This window comes from Pagrus major, chromosome 7 (assembly GCF_040436345.1).
Source record: "Pagrus major chromosome 7, Pma_NU_1.0".
Lineage (NCBI taxonomy): Eukaryota > Metazoa > Chordata > Actinopteri > Spariformes > Sparidae > Pagrus > Pagrus major.
Window position 1 is genome coordinate 31,623,549 of NC_133221.1, and position 20,098 is coordinate 31,643,646.

The following is a 20,098-nucleotide window of genomic DNA, read 5'->3' on the forward strand; positions in this document are numbered from 1 at the left end:
TGGTACATTTGGTCCTCAACAGTGGATATGGTTTTATTAGGAGGGGTGTTATAGATTTCTTTGGTAAATATGTCACATGTTATATTAGGCTAAAATGTAATATTCTTCACCAACATTAATTTATTTTGCATATATTTATTGTTTTAAATTTAATAAAACTCCAAGTCCAGTAGAACTATACTTGACAACCAGGGTCGTTCACTGTTCCTGGATATTGTCTGTAAAAACCCTCTCTGATTTGAATTCATTTGGGGTTTGTCAATGGTTATGTGTTCTTAGAAGAAGTGGAATTTTGCCAACTCCTAATGAAATACTTTTTTGTGTTGGTTTTCACTGCACAGTGACTCTCCACACTGCTTTGTGGTAAAATAATCAATCCTTTGTTTAATTATTGGTCCTAAAAGTAGTCACAATTATAAACATTGAGTCCAAGGCCTAGTCCACACATACACAGGTGTTTTTGGAAATGCTTTTAAAACAAAAATGATCTCCATCCAGACAAGCGTTTTAGCACAGTTTCAAAAGTAATCTCTGTTCATACTAACACACCTGAAAGGGCATATCATATGCACCTATATAAACAGAAACTGATTGTCAAATCTGTTGGTGGTTGCATAGTTGCAAAAAATATTATGACCAATTTTTACTTTTACCTACTCCTCTTTGCGTACTTACTACTACTACATACTATACTGTATTTGTTAGGTGTCAGGACTGGTACCAAGGCTGGTACGTTTTATCTGCAAACATGACTGATCTTTACAGAATCCTCCTGGATAGTGGTGTTTTGATTTTAACGTTGCTGAACAGCTGTTTTTGTTTCTCTTTTCCATCACTCAATTATTATCTCTGTTTGTGTATTTTTAAATATAAAAAATATAACATCAATTCTGTCAATGTAAACTCAAACACTCCACAACAACATAACACATACTCAGAGTTCACATTTGCTAATGATGCTACATCCAGTGATAAGACCCAATCATGAAGTGAACATGTATGTCTGCGTCATCATCTCCAAAAATCTCTTATTTCTGCCAGTCCAGTCGTAAACACTGAAAACAGAGTTCACCTTGGAATGATGTTCCAAAAGGTGTGTTTCAGTGACCTAGTCCCAAAGCCTCAAATTGTCTGCCATACTTTGCACAGTTGACTGGTACTAGTAATGGGTGGGTGGATGAATACTTAAAGTTGCTGATCAAATCAAATCAATTTTATTTATATGATGTGCTTTAATTCATTATTGCTGCCATCTAAACCACACCCTCCTGTATACAGAGAAGAAGGAAGTGAAGTGTCCAACCCCAGGGTGTGATGGGACAGGTCATGTGACTGGGCTGTACCCTCACCACCGCAGTCTATCTGGATGTCCTCATAAAGACAGAATCCCTCCAGAGAGTGAGTAGCCAATACATCACCTTTAATAACACCAGAGACCACCAGGAGACAAATCTGACATGGCTAATACATATTCTGTGACTTTCAGTTGAACTGAGCCTTTACACTCCTTATATACACAATTTTTATTTCCATATTCAACTACTTGGGAGCTTTGGCAGTGAAGGTCTAGTTATATTTTGTTAGTATTACTGTTGTTTTTACTATGACTATTACTAGTACTACCACTACTACTTCCTTCTGTTCTACTAATACTACTTGATGTGTTATCACAATTGCTCTTTCAAGTACTGTGTGTTTCATATATACTCTTCTTACTACTGCTAGTGATGTAAAACCATCTGCAGCAAACTAAAAAGACTGACCCGAGTTTGTGTCTGCTGTGTGTCTGTAGTCCTGGCTATGCATGAGAACGTCTTGAAGTGTCCAACTCCTGGCTGCACAGGCCAGGGCCATGTCAACAGTAACCGCAACACACACCGCAGGTTAATGACACACCCAAGGACACACACACACACACGCACACACACACACACACACAGACTTACTACCATAATAAATGTGGCCAGTGAACAAATATGAGATGTTTGTGTCTTACACAGACAAGAATTGAGGACTTGTTAAAAAGCTGAAAGTTTGAATATTGAGGTTATTTCACAATTTTATAGAACTCAATGGCTGTGTAAGCATGGACCCTAATATTTCACTTATAATCAGAATAATTGGCCAGTTGGACTAAAAATGTCTCATGTAACTGTCTCAATTGGAAGAACTGTATCAATTGGAAGAGACTGATCCAATCTGGCACAGTCGGAATAATTAATTCACAGTGAGAGGTGGTGTAAACCTTTGATAATAAGTTAAATTGGAAAACATTAGCGCCTAATAACCATGTGTGAATGGAGCTGCAGGCTGAGCGGAGAGATGCTGAGGGTTCATACGGGATGGAACAATCTGGCACTGGAGTAGTGAAGAGACTGGGTTGATATAGCTGGAGTTAATGAGATGATGATGCAGGTGCGTCTCACCGCTTCAGCAGTCACGCCCAAGGACACAGACACACACACTAGCAAGGAGCAGGTGAGGGAGGAAAGAGAGGGGAAAAACAGACAGGGGAAAAAACATAACACCAAAAAACCCACCTGCCACGGACATCCAACAGGCGATGAACCGTGAAGACAGGATGGCCGTCCACGAGTCTGGGGCGTGGAGAGGGTTCGGCCAGAGGGCTCAATAGGTTGGGAGAAACAGGCTTCAGAAGCAACACATGAAAGGGGTGCACCCTGAGTGCGGAGGGAGCTTGAGCCAGCACAGCAGGGTTAACAATCTTGTCAATCTCAAAAGGTCCAATGTATCTAGGTGCCAACTTACGGGAGTCGGTCTGGAGGGGGAGATCCCAAGAGGACAGCCACACCTTTTGTCCTGGTTGGTAGTTGGGCCAGTTGTTGGTTCTGAGAAGCTGAACGGAGTAGGGAGGACCGGGCAGTCTGCCAAGCCCGAAAACACTGCAGGTGTTCCTGGACCAACAGCACCGCAACTTCAGTCTCCTGCTCAGGAAACAAGGGTGGCTGGAGACCATTAGTGACCATGAATGGTGACATACCTGTGTCAGAGCTGACCAGGGAGTTATGAGCATACTCAATCCAGGGAAGATGAGTAGACCAGGAGACAGGGTGTCTGGCAGTAACACAGCACAGCACTGACTCCAAGCCCTGGTTTGCCCGCTCCGTCTGCCCGTTGGTCTACAGGTGGTAATCCAAGGAGAGGCTCAATGATGCACCCACTGCCTGACAAAATGGCTTTCAAACTTGGGAGATGAACTGTTGACCCCTGTCCGAGACTATGTCCATGGGAATCCCGTGGAGCTTGAAAACATGGAGAACTAACAGATTGGCAGTTTCTAGGGTGGATGGGAGTTTAAGCAGGGGAATAAAATATAGAGCTTTGTGGAACTTGTCGACAATGGTGAGTATGGTGTAATTACCTTCCGATGTGGGACCAAAGTCGGTGAGGCACTGACAGGGGTTGGAGAAGGCCAGCAGGAGCACGACACGACAAACTCCTTCGTGTCAGAGTAGACAGATGGCCACCAAAACCATTACCGGATGAGGAAGAGGGTTCTTTGGAAACCTGGATGACAGGCCACCTTTGAGGTGTGCCCCCACTGGAACACTGGAGATTTGGCTGAATCCAGGACAAACATACAGTTAGGTGGACAGTTACTTGGGGGAGGTTGAGAGCCCTGTGGCACCTCGATTGAGCACTCAATCTCCGACCTGGCTGCTGTAACCACACACTTGGGGGAGACAGAGGGCTCTTCAGAGGTTTCTTCTTTGGAGAGGGTGAACTGATGAGAGAGGGCATCGGGCTTAGTGTTCTTAGAACTGGGGCGGTAGGTGAGGTTGTAGTTAAAGCGACCCAGAAACAAAGCCCAGCAAGCTTGGTGGGAGTTCAGCCGGTTGGCAGAACGCAGATAGGCAAGGTTTTAATGGTCAGTCCACATGAGGAAAGGATGGGCAGCTCCCTCCAGCCAATGTCTCCATTCTCGGAGGGCGTGGACAATGGCCAGTAACTCACAGTTGCCAACATCGGAGCTCTTTTGGCTGAAGAGAGGCGATGGGAGAAGAAAGCGCAGAGATGAAGTTTTTGGTGTGCTGGTGATAGCTGTGACAGGACGGCTCCCACTCCGGTGTCAGAGGCGTCTACCTCCACCATGAATTGTAGACTGGGGTCAGGGTGAGAGAGGATCAGAGTAGAGGAGAACAGCTTCTTCAGATGGATGAAGGCTTCTTCAGCTTCAGAGGACCTGTGAAAGTGGAGCTTGGTGGAGGTGAGCTGAGTCATTGGGGCTGCCAAACGGCTATAGTTGCAGATGAAACGTCGATAGAAGTTGGCAAAACCAAGGAAACGATGGAGTTGCTTACAGTTCTCAGGAGCCGCCAACAAGTCACTGCCTGCACTTTGGTGGGATCCGTCTTCACCTGCCCTCATTTGATGACAAAGCCCAGGAAATCCAGGGATGGAGATTGGAAGTGACATATCTCTGCCTTCAAGTAAAGCTTGTTTTGTCCGTAGCAAAAGGACATGTTGAACATGCTCCCCCTGAATCCGGGAGAAGATGAAAAAATCATCCAAATAGATGAACACAAACCAGTTCAGCATGTCACGGAGAACATTGTTGACCAAGGCCTGGAAGACTGCAGGGGTGTTGGTGAGACCAAAGGGCATGACTTTGTACTTAAAATGGCCAAGAGGAGTGTTTAAAGCTGTCTTCCATTCATCTCCTTCTCGTATGCGCACCAGATGATATGCATTGCATTGGTCACGCTTGGAGAAGACGGTGGCCTGGTGGAGGGGTCCAAAACGCTGAGTCGATGAGAGGGAAAGGGTATTTGTTCTTTACTGTTATGTCATTAAGACCTCTGTAGTCAATACATGACCTTAAAGATCAGTCCTTCTTTGCCACAAGGAAGAATCCTGCCCCTACTGGCGAGGAAGAGGGGCAAATGAGTCCAGTAGTCACTGAGTCGTTGATGTAGGACTCCATGGTGTCTCATTCAGGGCGGGTAAGGTTGTAGAGACAGCTCGTAGGAAGAGTGGCACCAGGAAGTAGGTCGATTGAACAGTCATACAGTCTGTGTAGAGGTAGTGAAAGTGCACAGTCCTTGCTAAATATGTCGCTATGGTCGTGATATTCTGAGGGAACTGAGGAAAGGTCAATGTGTTCAGGAATGGCAGGAGTAGAGTGGTTACAGGAGGGGGCAGCAGAGTGAAGGCAATAGAAATGACAATATACACTCTAGCTCACAATTCTGGAGGCAGACCAATCGATATGGGGAGAGTGAATTTCTAAGCTACGGGAGACCTAAGATGACTGGGGAGTGAGGTGAAGGGATAACAAAAAATGAATAGTCTCTCTATGATTACCATACAGAAGGAGAGTGAGGGGAGCAGAGAGGTGGTGTTGAGGTGTTAGATGGTGCACAATGATAGATAGCTGGGTCACCACTTGGTCCATGCAGCCTCCGAGCTACGAAACACTGGATGTGAAGCACGTCCATGTAGCACGTCCATTACTTCACGGAGGGTCTGCTCATGTTGTCCTACCATGGCTCCTTGAGAGGAGAGGTCATGGTGCAGGTGTTCGGTCTCTGCTGGGTCCATGTGACCAGATTGTTTTGTTAAGGTTGGGGATTTGTTGGACCCAGAATGCAGAGGCTGGAGGCAGTAGAACAGTTCAAAGGTATTTATCAACAAAAACAAACTGGGACGTTGAAAGAGAGGAGGGCTGGCAGGCAGGTTGAGTGGTCTGGAAGCAATGAGGTGAAAACACAGGTGAGCAGGTGGAGCTGCAGGCTGAGCGGAGAGACACTGAGGGTTCATATGGGATGGAACGATCTGGCACTGGAGTAGTGAAGAGACCGGGTTGATATAGCTGGAGTTGATGAGCTGACGACAAGCAGATGTGTCTCTCTGCTGCAGCAGTCACGCCCAAGGACACAGACGCACACACTAGGAAGGAGTGGGCAAGGGAGAAAAGAGAGGGAAAAAACATAACAACAAAAACCCTGACTGCCACGGCTGAACCTTTATAGTGAATGCTTAACCTGAATGTTTCTCTCTGTTTGGGATACTTATATTCTTTCTGCATGTTGGTCTCACGTGGTGGTAACATTAGGTGGTGCTGCTTCCAGAGGGACAGAAACATGGTGGTAGTACAACAGAACTGGTCTGTGGCCAATACAACAACAAACAATGAGTTGTTCAGACAAGTGTTGAACAAAGTGTGAACGAAATTTATTTTGGAAAAAATTATATTTTGAAACAGATTAGCTTTACAGTGAGCGGAAAAACTTTGCACATGCCAAGAAAGTTATATTCTGATTAAAATATTTGGGACATGTAAACACATCTATTTCATCTCTTTATTTAGCATCCATGCAAACAGTTTAGTTGGAATCTCTAATCAGAATGATTACAATCAGATTCAAGAAATACTGTCCATGTGACCACAGCTTATCTTTCTACATAGTCTGTGGTTGGGCAGCTTTTAATTTTTCAATAATGGTCTAAATTCAGTTTTGGAGTTCTTTTGAGTCAGGTTCTGGAATAGTTAGCGTAGAAATTATCCATATTTAAGTCTAAGAATAGAATATTTGCACATACACAGTGAAACCCCAAACTGAATCAATGTCATCTAATATTACTTACACTAACTTAAACTGTCTTTAGAAGGCATATCAACAATGAAAACTTCTTATCTGCATATTAAAGGATCATTGCTGCCAATAATGTAAATTCCGTCATCATCTCCTCCCTCCATGTTGATGGAAAGTCAGGTGAAGTTTTGTAGTCCACAAAACATTTCTGGAGCTTCACAGCAAAACAGTGTTGTAGCATTCTCCTAAACAACTTAAGTAGCTGGAGACTTGTTTCAAAATGTAAAAAAACAACCAGAAACCATAAAAAATATATATAAAATGGCTCCATACAGCTCATCGGGTGAGCTGCATGATCTGAAAAAAACATTATTTGTTCCCTTTTTTAAGCTGAAATCTTCACTGTAGCTGCCGAGCTATAAGTGTTAGCTTGCACCCCATCCATTAGCTTTTGTAAGGTGTAAATAACGTCTTATCAAATCAATTTGGGACCTCGGGGCTTCTGGAGACTTGGATTACACCGGACGAGCCATTTTATGTTGTTTTTTCAGGTGTTTTTAACATTTCAAACCAAGGCCCTGCTTCTTCTCTAGTTGTTTAGGAGAATGCTGCAACACTATTTGGCTGTGAAGCTCCAGAAATGTTTTGTGGATTAAGAAACTTTACCCGACTTTTCGTTGGAATGGGGGAAGTTGATAAGGACTGAATTTTCATTTTTGGCCGAACTGTTCCTTTAATTGTGACCTACTCATGAGAGTTGTGTTCCATTACATGCAAACGTTTGGATCTGTCTCCCCTGTCAGTCTGTCCGGCTGCCCCATTGCAGCTGCAGCTAAGCTGAATAAAAGTCAGGACAAGCAGGTTCATTTACAAGCTTCAGCCAGTGAACCCTCTTCCAACTCTGACAGGGTGCTCAGGTGAGACATGCAAGCTAAGTGTTTTGTTTTCCAGTTCAGCTTTTGAATGCATACATACAACTATGTCCACACCACTATAGGGATAATGCATAACTAATGGCTTGTCCCCTAGGCCCATGTGTTTTGTGAAACAGCTGGAGATCCCTCAGTATGGCAGCTACCGGCCCAACACGGTGACCACCACACCTCGAGCTAACCTGGCCAAGGAGCTGGAGAAATACTCAAAGGTGTCTTTTGACTATGCAAGCTTTGATGTCCAGGTGTTTGGAAAGCGTATGCTCATTCCAAAGACACCCAGCAGCACTGAAACGTCACCCAAAGCCTTCAAATGTAAGACCCACACACTTCATCTCCATGCTCTACCTCTGTAATTGATTTTGACATGCCTTGTGTTACAATGCACAATTGAGAAATTTGCTTGGAAAAGCGTCTTTCACTGGAATACAGCTTAATTTATATGAAGGGAGATATTGGAGATATAAGTCATTACTGTCTTAGACACAAAATATGAAGTGGAACTCAATTGAAACCATCTTTGCCATCATATTTATCCAACTTGACATGTTTCTTAGCAGGAAACTTGCTTAAAAAAAAGTTTCTTTCACTGAAATATAGATTTTTTTTTTATAATAAGGGGCAACAAGGCGCTGATTTCAGAGAGACAAAATCTAAATGGACTTGACTTCTTTCACTTAAATACAGCTTAACCTACAATAATGTGCAAAAATGTGTTCTTCTCACAGAGAAAAGCTAATAAATGACATTTCTGACTTTGACACAAAATGTGCAGTGGAAAACAACTGAAATCATGTTTACCATCATATATATCCAACTTTCACGTTTATTGGCAGGAAACTTCCTTAAAAAAGATACTTTCACTGAAAACAGCTTAATTTATATTCAGGGGCTGAAAGATGCTAATTTCAGAGACATAAGCCCAAAATTGACATGTCTTCGACTTGAAACATGAAGTGGAACACAATTGTAACCATGTTTACCATCAAATTTATTCAATTTTAAATTTTCTTTGCAAGAAATTGCTTGAAAAAGCGTCTTTCACTGAAATACAGCGTGATTTATAATAAGATTTATAAAAAAGACACTTATTTCAGAGAGATTGGTCGATTAAGTCTGGGAGTTATTTCTTTATTTCCTTTGAAAAGAGACAATAAACCATTTCTTCAAAGCAATAAAGATAGATCACATCATAGACATCATAAAAACAACAGTAAAGTGACCATATGAAGAAGACTGATTAGATGTCCATGGACATTGTACATTATCTCCCTGGATCTATGCAGGTTTATTGTGATTTTGTAAGGAAATACAGTATGTAGATGTTCTTCAGAATCTTCCCATTAAGCAACATAAATATATTACAACTTAAATATATTTTATAATGTCAATGCCAACAAGAATCTGTCACACAAGATAAGGACCCAGAAGCACAACTCGAAACAGTTCAGGTTTTTCAGAAAAGGCAGTCTTTACTGAAGAATAGTTTGGTATATAAGAGATCAGTCAGCGCAGCAAAAGTGCAAAAGGGATCAGGCAGAGGCAAAGTCAGGTCCAAAAAGCAGGGTAAAAAACTCTAGAAAGAATAATTACTTGGAGAATGCTGGAACTCTTGCAACAAAGGGCGAAGATGAACTGGCACAGAAGACAGGGAGCATGTGGACTATATACACAAGGGAGGTGGGAATAATTAGACACAGGTGAAACACACATAGGGAGGGGTGGACGGGAGACACACAAGGGCAGGAAGGGAATCTGGAATGAGAGGAGAGTTAGACACCAAAAATAAAACAGAAAACAGAACTAAAAGACAAGAAAAAACAAAAACATGACCTCATGGCAGACGAAACATGACAAATGCCTGTTTAATGCAATGTTTATATGCATTCATTACTGTAGTTTAAGAGCACACATTAGATATTTATGTCCATGATTTATTAATTGAATTCATAAATAATAATTAATAATAATAATAAACACAAATTAGTGACTGTTTTCTCTACCTGCCAGGCTCTGGACATGACTGTGGTTACCATTCAAATGAGCACACACCAGGGCTTTTATCCTGCTTATTAGGGTGGGCTGGTAGAAAGCAACTTTGGCGGTAGGTAGCTCAGAGGTTAAAGAAGCAAAGCAGTAAAAGTTGTCAGTTAAAATCCTTGACGAGATGGCACAAAAACATGGCAACTAGTAGATTGTCAAAGTCAAGATCAGATTTAACTTCCTGTTAAATATCAAGTGTGTCCTCAGCCTCATGGCTGTATGTTTGTGCATGGGGTGTTTGAAAGGGTTAAATGCAGATGATTCATTTCCCCATGGAGATTAAAAAAGTAGCATTCTATTCTCATTTATAAAGAACAGACTGAGCAAGGAGGGGCTTTGAGTAGAGGTCTGGCAGATATGGATCATTATCTTCAGTCTGTCCTTCTCCCTTCATCAAATAAACTACAGTTTATCAAATGGATGGCTGAGTCCTGTAGAAAAAATAAATCCAAGTCCAGTTAAGAGGTTTGCTGTAGTGGTGTGAGCTTTATTAGAAGTGTGACTGACAGAGAGTGAGTTTGTGTCTGTGAGCTAACCCAGAGCAAATGAAATGCAACAATTTATATATACAGTAAAGCAGTAGGTCAAAGGAAACAAAAGGGATTCATCGATCAATTGGAATGCAAATAGAAACAAATGCAGAGGACATAATGAAAAAACAAGAAACAAAAGGGAAGGAAGGGGGCACAGAGGTGACACGATCAAAGGGGTCAAATTCGGAGGGGGGCATGAGGGACATAGCTGGCAAATGAAAGGCTCAAGGTGGTTGGATGCTACTCTCAGAGGTCACTTGATTAACGAGTCTCAAGCCCACATGTGTATTTCTTCATCAGTCCTCAGTGCATTCCACATAGCCGCCATAGACAGCACTGTGTCAGGGGGCTTCACTGCCTGGTACAGCAGCTGCCCAGTTCGGGACCGTAAAGCTACCCACCCTGCACCACATCCACACCACATCCACCCCACACGCTGCAGGAACAAAGCAAGACAAATAATGAAGGAGCCCACACCCCCCCACAACAATAAGTTCAGGCTGCTGATGTCAGCAAGACGTCTCTGCAGCCTAAAGACTCACTGCACTTTAAAATCTAGACAAACTTTTTACATTGTCCATCTATTTACTTTTCACTAAGAGCAACCATCCTGTATCATCATATCACTGTTCGCACCTTCATACTCATATAATGCACTCTGACACTTTTATTATTTATATTATTTGTTTACAGTTTGTGCTTATGTATATATTTGCCTTGTATGTGTTATGTATATAGTGTAGTGAGTATACATGTATACAAAATATAATGTATTTCAGTGCATTCAGTGTATTTCATTGTATTGTATACTCTGTGCATGTGACACATACAGAAGCTTGAACCTTGATGGAAATTTGCTCGTAGGCTAGCTCAATATGGTGCAGAGCATCTCCTCACTCTGAGATGACTGTTTTTGTATATGATCTGTGTGTGTGCATTGTGAGCCACGCCACACACAATTATGCATGACTCTTTTGCTACAACACATAAACACCAGTCAATTAGTAAAAACAAACCTGATATTACTGTAACTACCAGCAGCAGCTATGTTAGCCACATTTAGCTCTAATGCTGTGTTCATATAGTGTTAGGTTACATACGTAGCAGTCTTCTCTCGTTCTTTTTCCACTAAATTCCCTCTGCTCCACTCCCACACAGGTAAATCATTCCCTAAGGCCTCCTCCCCCACTCACAGTGTGTCAGGAGGCTTTTCTAAGAGCGCCTCATCCTCCAGTAGTTATGACTATAGCCAAGATGCAGAGGCAGCCCACATGGCAGCAACGGCCATCCTCAACCTGTCCACCCGCTGCTGGGAGAGGCCAGAGACCCTCAGCACCAAGCCCAGGGAGTCCTGCACCAAGGTACACAGGCTTTCATTCGGACAAAATCTTTTTGGGACTCATGTAGACTGGCTCATCAGTTTTCTCATGTTCTCTGTGGCTTCAGTTACAATGACTGTATATCTGAACCCTGTAGGAGTCAGACATTGAGGTGGATGAGAATGGCACCTTGGATCTCAGCATGAAGAAGACCAAGAGGGAAGGTATGCAGCCTCCAGAGCCTTCATCCTCCTCGTCTTCATCCTCTCAACTCATCGGAGCCACCTTGTCTCAGGGCCACACTCAGCCAGAGTGGGAGGGGCCATTGGACTTCACCAAACCGAGTGGAGTCAAAGAGGAAGACCATGAAGAGGTACTGTACACACTCAATATAGTGCCAGAGTCATAGATTGTGCCACTTTATTGTGGGATTCGTTTGCCACTTTGTGCAGGTTACCAATGTTTTACCTTTGTTCAGGTGGAGTATATGGCTCCCTCATACACCTCATCTGACGGTGAGGAAGAGGACCAGGAAAACCTGGAGGACAGGAAGTACCCCGGTGAGGTCACCACCAGCAGCTTCAAGGTCAAGTTTCAGCCCAAAGACAACAAAAAAGAGATTCTTGTGTAAGTCAACTCCATTCCATTCATTTCGTTCAATTGAAGCTTGTATTCATTAACCCCCACATTATAAATTCTATAGCTGTCCTGACTTACATAAATTAATTCACTTTTGTGATTTATCAACAATACACACACAAGTTTTTATGAAGTTGCAGCTTGAGAAAACAATTTTGTCACACTAACTTAAAACAATCAAGTAACAACAGAGGAAGCAATTATGTTACTTAACCACTGAGAGGCAGCAATGCGTTAATCTGTGTCTAGTCTTATGGGAAGAAGAAGAAGAAGAGCAGCAGCAGCAGCAGCAGCAGCAGCAGCAGCAGTAGGAGGTTATATGGCCTTCATCTCCTAAGATTCTTGAGCCACACAAAAGCTCCTCCTACTGCAGCTCCTCTGTTTGTAAGAAGGAACCCGTAATTCAAACAAGAGGTTGAAAAGAAGTAAGAAAAAAAGAAAAGGGAATAAAGAAAGACAGAAGGAAAGAAGAAAAATGAAAAAAAAAATAATAATAATAATGCATGGGCAGTAGTGGCCTAAATATCTGGTGTGCCCAGATATTACCACCCTCATTACCTCCATTGAGGTGCCTCTGAGCAAGGCCCTAATGGCTTAAGGCTTCAGTGGAGTTACTCAGTGGTCAGATCAGACTATGGTTGTTACTAAGCAGCTTCCAAGTAACAGTGTAAATGTGTGAAACTCTCTGAAGAAGATTAGGGCCTTCCTGAAAAAGAAAGCATTGCTCTCAGTGAAACTCAACTGAATATGTAAATGTAGGTGGAAAAATACATGTAACTGCAAATATGATTATCTTAGAAGAATGGAACCTGTTTTTTATGAATGTAAAATGGGTGTTTGATGGATGTACTTAAGTTACTTGAGTAATGCTTATTTTGTCTTTATAAAGCAATGGGTTTGCATGGTTTGGCTAAATGTGATGTCTGGAACATGAATATATAAATATTAAGCAGGGAGTCTGAATGGAGTCAGACTAACACATTTGGTCAAATGATCTGAAGACTGGTTAGAGTTTAGGTGGGTCAACCAACACAGATAACCACCTCTCAGACAGAGAGGTATTTCTCTGTAAACATTATGCTGTGTTCATGTCATCTTGTTAATGCCAGTTTCCAACTTGTGAATAGCAATCAACATGAAGAAACTCAGATTCTTCTGAAAGCTAGCATGTCAGTATTGCACCCTCTTCCAATGCAATGGACTGGAATGGATCTCAGAGTGCATGTCTTTGTCCCCAGATGTCCTACCCCAGGCTGTGATGGAAGTGGACACATCACTGGCAACTACGCATCACATCGAAGGTAAGACCTGAACTCTAACTTGGACATGATAAGCAAAGTATGTTTGCTCCACAAATCTATGGTGTGAAAAAGTCATTTGTTGAGGTTGAAGTATGATATTATTTTGAACTCTGCTCCTTACATTGATTCTGACTGGAATCATTTTATTTATTTAAGGAAAAGGGGATTTGTCAATTTTACCACATTACTCCTTCTCCAAAGATAAGAAGACCAAAAATTTTAAATTGAGTCATTATCTCCTCTCCCCCCATGCTGACGGAAAGTCGTGCTTTCGTAGTCCACAAAACATTTCTGGAACTTCCCAGCAAAACAGTGTTACAGCATTCTCCTAAATAACTGAAGTAGCTGGAGACTTGTTTGAAAACAGAAAAAAACAACTGAAAAAACAAAAGACAAAATGGCTCCATGCAGCTTGTCCAGTGTAATCCAAGCCACAAATTGATTTGAGAAGACGTCATTTACACCCTTGATGTGTAGTTGTGCTCATGCACCTACTTCAGATGGAGTGGGTGCTTTTAGCTTAGCAGCTACAGTGATGGTTTCAGTTTGAAAGATGATGTCAGTTATGTCTTTTCAAATCAATTTGGGATCTTGGGGCTTCCAGAGACTTACGCCCAGACGAGCTGTATGGAGCCATTGTATATATTTTTTGAGTTAAGTCTCCAGCTACTACAGTTGTTTGGGAGAATGCTGCAACACTGTTTTGCTGTGAAGCTCTAGAAATGTTTTGTGGACTTAACCCAAGTTTCCATCTGCATGTGGGTGAGTAGGCAATGACTGAATTTTCATTTTTGGTGGAACTGTTCCTTTAAAGGTCCAATTTCTTAAGAAAGTAGATTTTTTTATCTCACACCCCACTCGTCAAATACTGACACTTTAGAATTGTATGTTGGATCGGCTGCCAACAAAAAGCATCAGTATTTGATTTTGAGTTGGGAAATCTTACAAATTGAATTTTTAACATTTGTTTGTGGAAACAATGGAAAAAGTCTACTAAACCTTCAAAGTCCTACCTCCTGGAAACACTCAACAAACCTGATTCCAGCCTGTGGATAAGATTAGATAAGCATAACACAGAGCTTGATTAGGCTAGTCCTCACCAATATATTTGATTTCTGTCCAACTGAATACCACGACTGCCACTTTCTAATGAATGTAGGTGTGGTACTTCTGTAGGTGTAATTACTACTTACTTAGTTTTCTAGGAATGAAGGTCAGCTACAAACAAGCCTTTGTCTTTTAAGTTTGTTTATGGTTGGAAGAACTTCATCATAAGGGCTTTTCACACTGCATATCCTTAGCCCCTTCTCACACACCCATTGTTAAACTAAGTCCAGGGCTATACGATTCACACTGCACTTCTACTAGCCCACACAAGTGCTTTGAGCTTAAGCTTAACATTTTAGAATGTTGTCTTCCTACTCCTTTTATTTTTAGCCCTGTTTTATACTGGCAATTCTTAGCCAGGGGTTCAGTTGATTTTCTGGGGATAACCCCACAAAGTCGGGGCTAACCCTGTTCTGGAGAAGGGCTAGCAAGCCCTAGGCTAAAGTCGGGATTAGCCCACATTGGAATGTGCCAGTGTGACTGCTTTCTTAGCCCGGTGCTAACAGCTCCCTTAGCCTGGGGCTAAGCACAGTTTGAAAAGCCCTATAGTTCTCTTTAAAATTAGTTCAAATATTTTCAGATTAATATACAGGTGTTAAGATGACATTGGTCAAAGTAAAATAATTTACTGAAATGAAGATCGTTCACCTTCTCCATCTAATCAGAGGGCTACTGTAACATCAGTGCCTTCACTGCCTTAATGTTTCTCCAACATGGCAAGTAGTTCAGACACATGTGCCCAGGGGCCCAATTTATAAATGATGTATATTGTACACTTCTTTCCACACATGAACTGGTATTTATAAAAGAAGGATGTGTGGTGAGAATGTATAACTCAGCTCAACTCACCCACTCAGTGTTCAGGCACCTGGAGAATAAGAATAGCAACGTCATAATGCTATTTGTTGTCTTTAGCTCAGCATTCAATAGAATCTAACCCATGGAGCTGATTGGAAAACTTAACACTCTGAGCTTGAGTACAACACTCTGCAGCTGGATATCGGAGTTCCTCTCAAGCAGACCCTAGACAGTTCGGATTGGCATTTACACCTCCTCTACTGTAGTGCTCAACACTGGAGCCCCTCAGGGCTGTTTGCTCAGCCTCCTCCTGTTCACACTGAACACCCATGACCTCACTCCCAGACATCAGAGAATGGTCACAGTGAATGGTCATTGCACAGCACCGCCCTGGCTAATAAGAAAATAAAAAAATTAAGAATAGGTAAACCGCTAAAACTAAAATAGGAAAGTGGAAAAAAACAAGTGCAATGCAGTTTAACTGGCTGTGTCTCATCAGCGGGGTTCTCCAACAGCATCAGAACAGCTGTCAATGCATGCGAACATTATGCCTGGCTGAGGATATTTATAGTGCCGCTCAGTGTACCTGTAAATCATCATTGTGGTATTAACTCACTCATCATTATTCAATTTCAGAAGGATAATCAATGATGAATCTATAGATCTCATATTGAAACAGACTAATCAAAGTGCTTTACTGTTCAGGAATGGAGAGATCACTATCAGGGAAGTAATGGTGGAGCCATGTAGATAAAAAAGAATGATAAAATTCATCACTCCTAAATAATTTATATAAATGCATATAAATGCACCTCTAAGTGACATTTTACTGAAATCTCTGTAAACAAAAAAAGTAAAATAACAACACATTCAGTGAAACTGGCAAACAACATTAACAATGTTTTACTGTAAGGTCTCTCCCCTCTCCACCTCATCGTTTTACCTGCCGCTATCTGGTCTGAAGTATGCACATTGTCACTACACATTCTTCCTTTATAAATACCAGTTTATGTGTGGGAAAAGGCATACACATGTTTTTTCTGCATACACATCATTTATACATTCGGCCCCTCGAGCACCTCATGTCATCTGGACATGGAACATGACTGTTGCACGATATAATATTGCTGTGTTCGTGTTGTAGCTAGAAAATCCTAGTTAATTTTGCTCCAGGGCCACCATTGAAACTGATCAATCACTTATTTGTAATGTCACAGCTTAGCGACTCAGGATAAAAGAGTGGAAATAGATGCACATGGGAGAAGTTATCTTTTCAAAGACAGGTTCTACATTGTAAAAGGGTCTATTTTAACCCAAACCACGTTTTCCTAAACCTAACCAAGTGTTTTAGTGGTTTAAACCTAACCAGGTATTTTTCTTGCCTCAACCTTACCAAAAATTTTAATCATCTTAATCTTACCAAGTGTTTTTGTTCCCTAAACTTTACAAAGTATTTTGTTTCCTAAGCCTTACCAAGTATTTTAGTCATCTACACCTTACCCAGTATTTTTGTTGCCTAAACCTAAGCAAGCAGCAACAGAAAACTGAGAAGAAACATAAAGTATAACAAGTATAAAATAAGTATAACAGTATAACACATTACAGAATACAAGATAAGAACCCCGATCTTCTGAGTGACGATCCTGTACAAAGCACACTCAGCCATGACAGCGTGCTCCAGGTTAGGAATTGACACAGTTTTGTATGTCGATTTGATTGTCCTGGAGCAATATTATTTTTATGTCTAAGGAACAACACTAACACAGCAATATCAGGTACACCCATGACTCACCTTTGGTCACTTTATGTACCACCTGACCAGGAGAAATGTTGAGGATTTCTTACCTGTTATTAAAACTAAATTTTGAACCACAAAAATCCTACCAGAGGATTTACACCTCATTTACACCTGATATCATTCTGGCTGAGATGACTCCACACACACACACACGCACGCACGCACACACACACACACACACACACACACACACACACACACACACACACACACACACACACACACACACACACACACACACACATTCATTATTTGTCCTGCCCAACTATTACTCTACTTCTTGGCTCTGTAGTCCAGTTTAGTTTCTGGCTCTTTCTTCCACTCATGCTCAGACATCCTGTTCTCAGTCTGGTTTTCTGACGTTCTCTCTCTAACCTATCTTCCAGTCTGTCAGGCTGTCCTCTTGCTGATAAATCACTTCGGACCCTCATGGCTGCCCACACAGCTGAACTAAAGTATGTGTGCTTTCTCCTGCCTCTCACCTCCAACATGTTCACTGAGTCTGCAGCTACAGCTCTGTCCCTGCTCTCCTTTTAACACTAATATACAATAGTTAACATCAATCATTATTAAGACCAATACTGAAAAATCCAAACCAAAACAATGAGCCCTAAATATTTAGTGAGGAAAACTGGCTTCTACCTGCAGTCTGCTTATAATGTAAGCCTGTAGAGTGAAAGAGCGTCTGTGTGTGTCTCAGGTGTCCGACTCCAGGTTGTGACGGATCAGGCCACATCACTGGAAACTACGCTTCACATAGAAGGTAGGAGCTCTTCTCCTGTTCTGCCGGTTGTACCATCAGTTACTCTGTACAGCCAGATACGGTGATTCATCCTCTCTGTTCCTCTCTGCCAGTCTGTCCGGATGCCCTCGAGCCAAGAAGGGTGGGGTCAAATCAACTCCCACCAAGGATGACAAGGAAGACTCTGAGCTGTTGAGGTGAGTAACATTAGCTCATTAGCACCCAAACAATGCATATATAGTATTAGACTGCCAATGTCCCATGGCTGTACCAGGATAAGTGTTGATTTAGATTCCAGTGGTGGTTGATGTTGTTTTTGTTTTACTCATGTAATCTAAACAATTCAAGTAATTCTGTAGTGTTTGAAAGTCCAAAGGTATTGAAAGAAAATGGATGTAATCACTTCAGAGTTCACAGTTTAAAACATTCAAAAATGAACTTACATCATCAAAAGGAGTGTGAAGAAACAACAGTGTTGACATCATGTCAAAGATGTCTATGTAGTGTTACAGAGATGTCTTCTGTCGTTAGCATGCTAACCAGCTACTCACAGCCCATTCTGTCTCATACCACTCTGTACCCAAGAGGCGATAGTATGATAGCCCCCGTAGTTTCAGCTGGGAGATGACAAAGCTGCAAGTTCTCCTTGTAGTCTAATAAATAAACAAAATAAACTCTGTAAAGGCTGTGTTCAGTCCCAGTCTGGTGTACAGATGGGTTCACTGGGAGGCCAGTTGAGCTGAGCCAAGTTGCCCCCAGTGACCCCATTATCTGAGGTTGCAGTGCAGCAGACTCCATTCAGCTAATAAAGCCACTTAGCTCCATGGCTTACTGAGTGCTAGTCCAGTTTAGTGAGCAGCAGTTAGCGGTTATGCTGCTCCCTATAGTTTTGGAGCTACCTTCGAATTCTGGCCATTTCTAGAGATTACACCGTTAACGAAGTGAGGATGGGACCCAAACACAGATCAGGTAGGCAGAAGGATGAGTTCAGTGATTTATCGATGATATAGCTTACTGTCAGGTAAAGGCTAGCAGATTGGCAGGCAGGCACACAGGTAACTGGTCCAGGTAAACACATCAATGCTTGAACACAAAAAAGAAACCACGAAGTAACAAGGACGTACTGACAAGGGGCGAACTTACAGTGTGTCCCATAGGACCTAATTTCAGAAAGAAATTGTACACTAGTCAATGGAAAGAGATAAATACATTTGAAACCACTTGAATTGAGCAACATGTAATGTTTGTCAGTCTTTAAGATCATTTTGAAAGTCAATAAAGTTGCAGTTATGGTAAAGATAGTAAAATACCATTACGTTTTGTGTGAAACCGAAGTGAACTATATCATCTCACTCAATATATGTCACCGACATATGTGTACTTCATGGTTCAATTCAAATGGGATCAAACATTTTTTTGTCTCTCTCCGTTCACTGCCAGACATATTTTTTCTGAAATAAAGTTCCATGGTGGACCACCAGAAGGGCAGGGACATTGCCTCTCTATTATAATTCTGAAATTTAAACATGTGTCTCTCTTGTGCCAGCCTCTTGATACCTCCGTCTCCACTCTTCATCAGTGAGATTCAAACCAGTCAGACAATGCTTTCTACCCATCTCTAGGTGTCCAGTTCCTGGCTGTGACAGTCTGGGCCACATCAGTGGGAAGTACGCCACCCACCGCAGTGCCTATGGCTGTCCACTGGCAGCACGCCGGCAGAAGGAAGGTCTTCTTAACGGCACTCCCTTCTCCTGGAAGGCCTTCAAGACCGAGGGCCCAACCTGCCCAACACCAGGCTGTGACGGCTCTGGACATGCAAATGGCAGCTTCCTGACACACCGCAGGTATCCTGAATATCTGGGCTTCAGCACAAAGAAAACAGTGTTATCTCAAACAAAGACTGTAAGGCAGGTTCATGCCGATTAACCTGCCCCTCCACTGTGTCCACTGTTTTCTATCACTGCATATACTGTAAATAACTGAAGTATTAACTCATACACTGTATAGTGGAAAGCAAATTGTGCAGTGTGATGGATTTTATTCTTCATGAGCTCTTGATTCTCATCAGCCTCTCCTCTCAGTCTGTCAGGTTGTCCCAGAGCATCAGCAAATAAGAAGAGATCCAAGTTCCCCGGAGACGAGTATATCACTGCAAAGTTCAGAGCCAGTGATGGTAAGAGACAGTACTTTCCCAAGTGCATGTCCCATGACTGCTACTATAACTACTAATTGTCAGGGACAACAACATTCAATACTGAACATGCACAGACTCAGACATAGGAGCCCAGAAGTGATGTTATCTACAGTTTAAAAGACTGCCAATACAAAA

The 20,098-nt window shown here is 42.0% G+C and overlaps 1 protein-coding gene across 1 annotated transcript in view; it reads left to right on the forward strand.

Annotated features, from left to right (window-relative positions):
• The window catches only part of LOC140999727 (myelin transcription factor 1-like), a 32,481-nt gene that overhangs the window by 10,155 nt on the left and 2,228 nt on the right, over positions 1-20,098 (forward strand). The window contains exons 6-18 of the mRNA XM_073470246.1: positions 1,279-1,398; positions 1,793-1,883; positions 7,361-7,474; positions 7,587-7,804; positions 11,224-11,426; positions 11,542-11,757; positions 11,863-12,011; positions 13,262-13,324; positions 17,414-17,482; positions 17,728-17,790; positions 17,883-17,966; positions 19,392-19,613; positions 19,851-19,942. Of these exons, the coding sequence (XP_073326347.1) occupies positions 1,279-1,398; positions 1,793-1,883; positions 7,361-7,474; positions 7,587-7,804; positions 11,224-11,426; positions 11,542-11,757; positions 11,863-12,011; positions 13,262-13,324; positions 17,414-17,482; positions 17,728-17,790; positions 17,883-17,966; positions 19,392-19,613; positions 19,851-19,942 (1,704 nt within the window). The remainder of the gene's footprint in view (positions 1-1,278; positions 1,399-1,792; positions 1,884-7,360; positions 7,475-7,586; positions 7,805-11,223; positions 11,427-11,541; positions 11,758-11,862; positions 12,012-13,261; positions 13,325-17,413; positions 17,483-17,727; positions 17,791-17,882; positions 17,967-19,391; positions 19,614-19,850; positions 19,943-20,098) is intronic.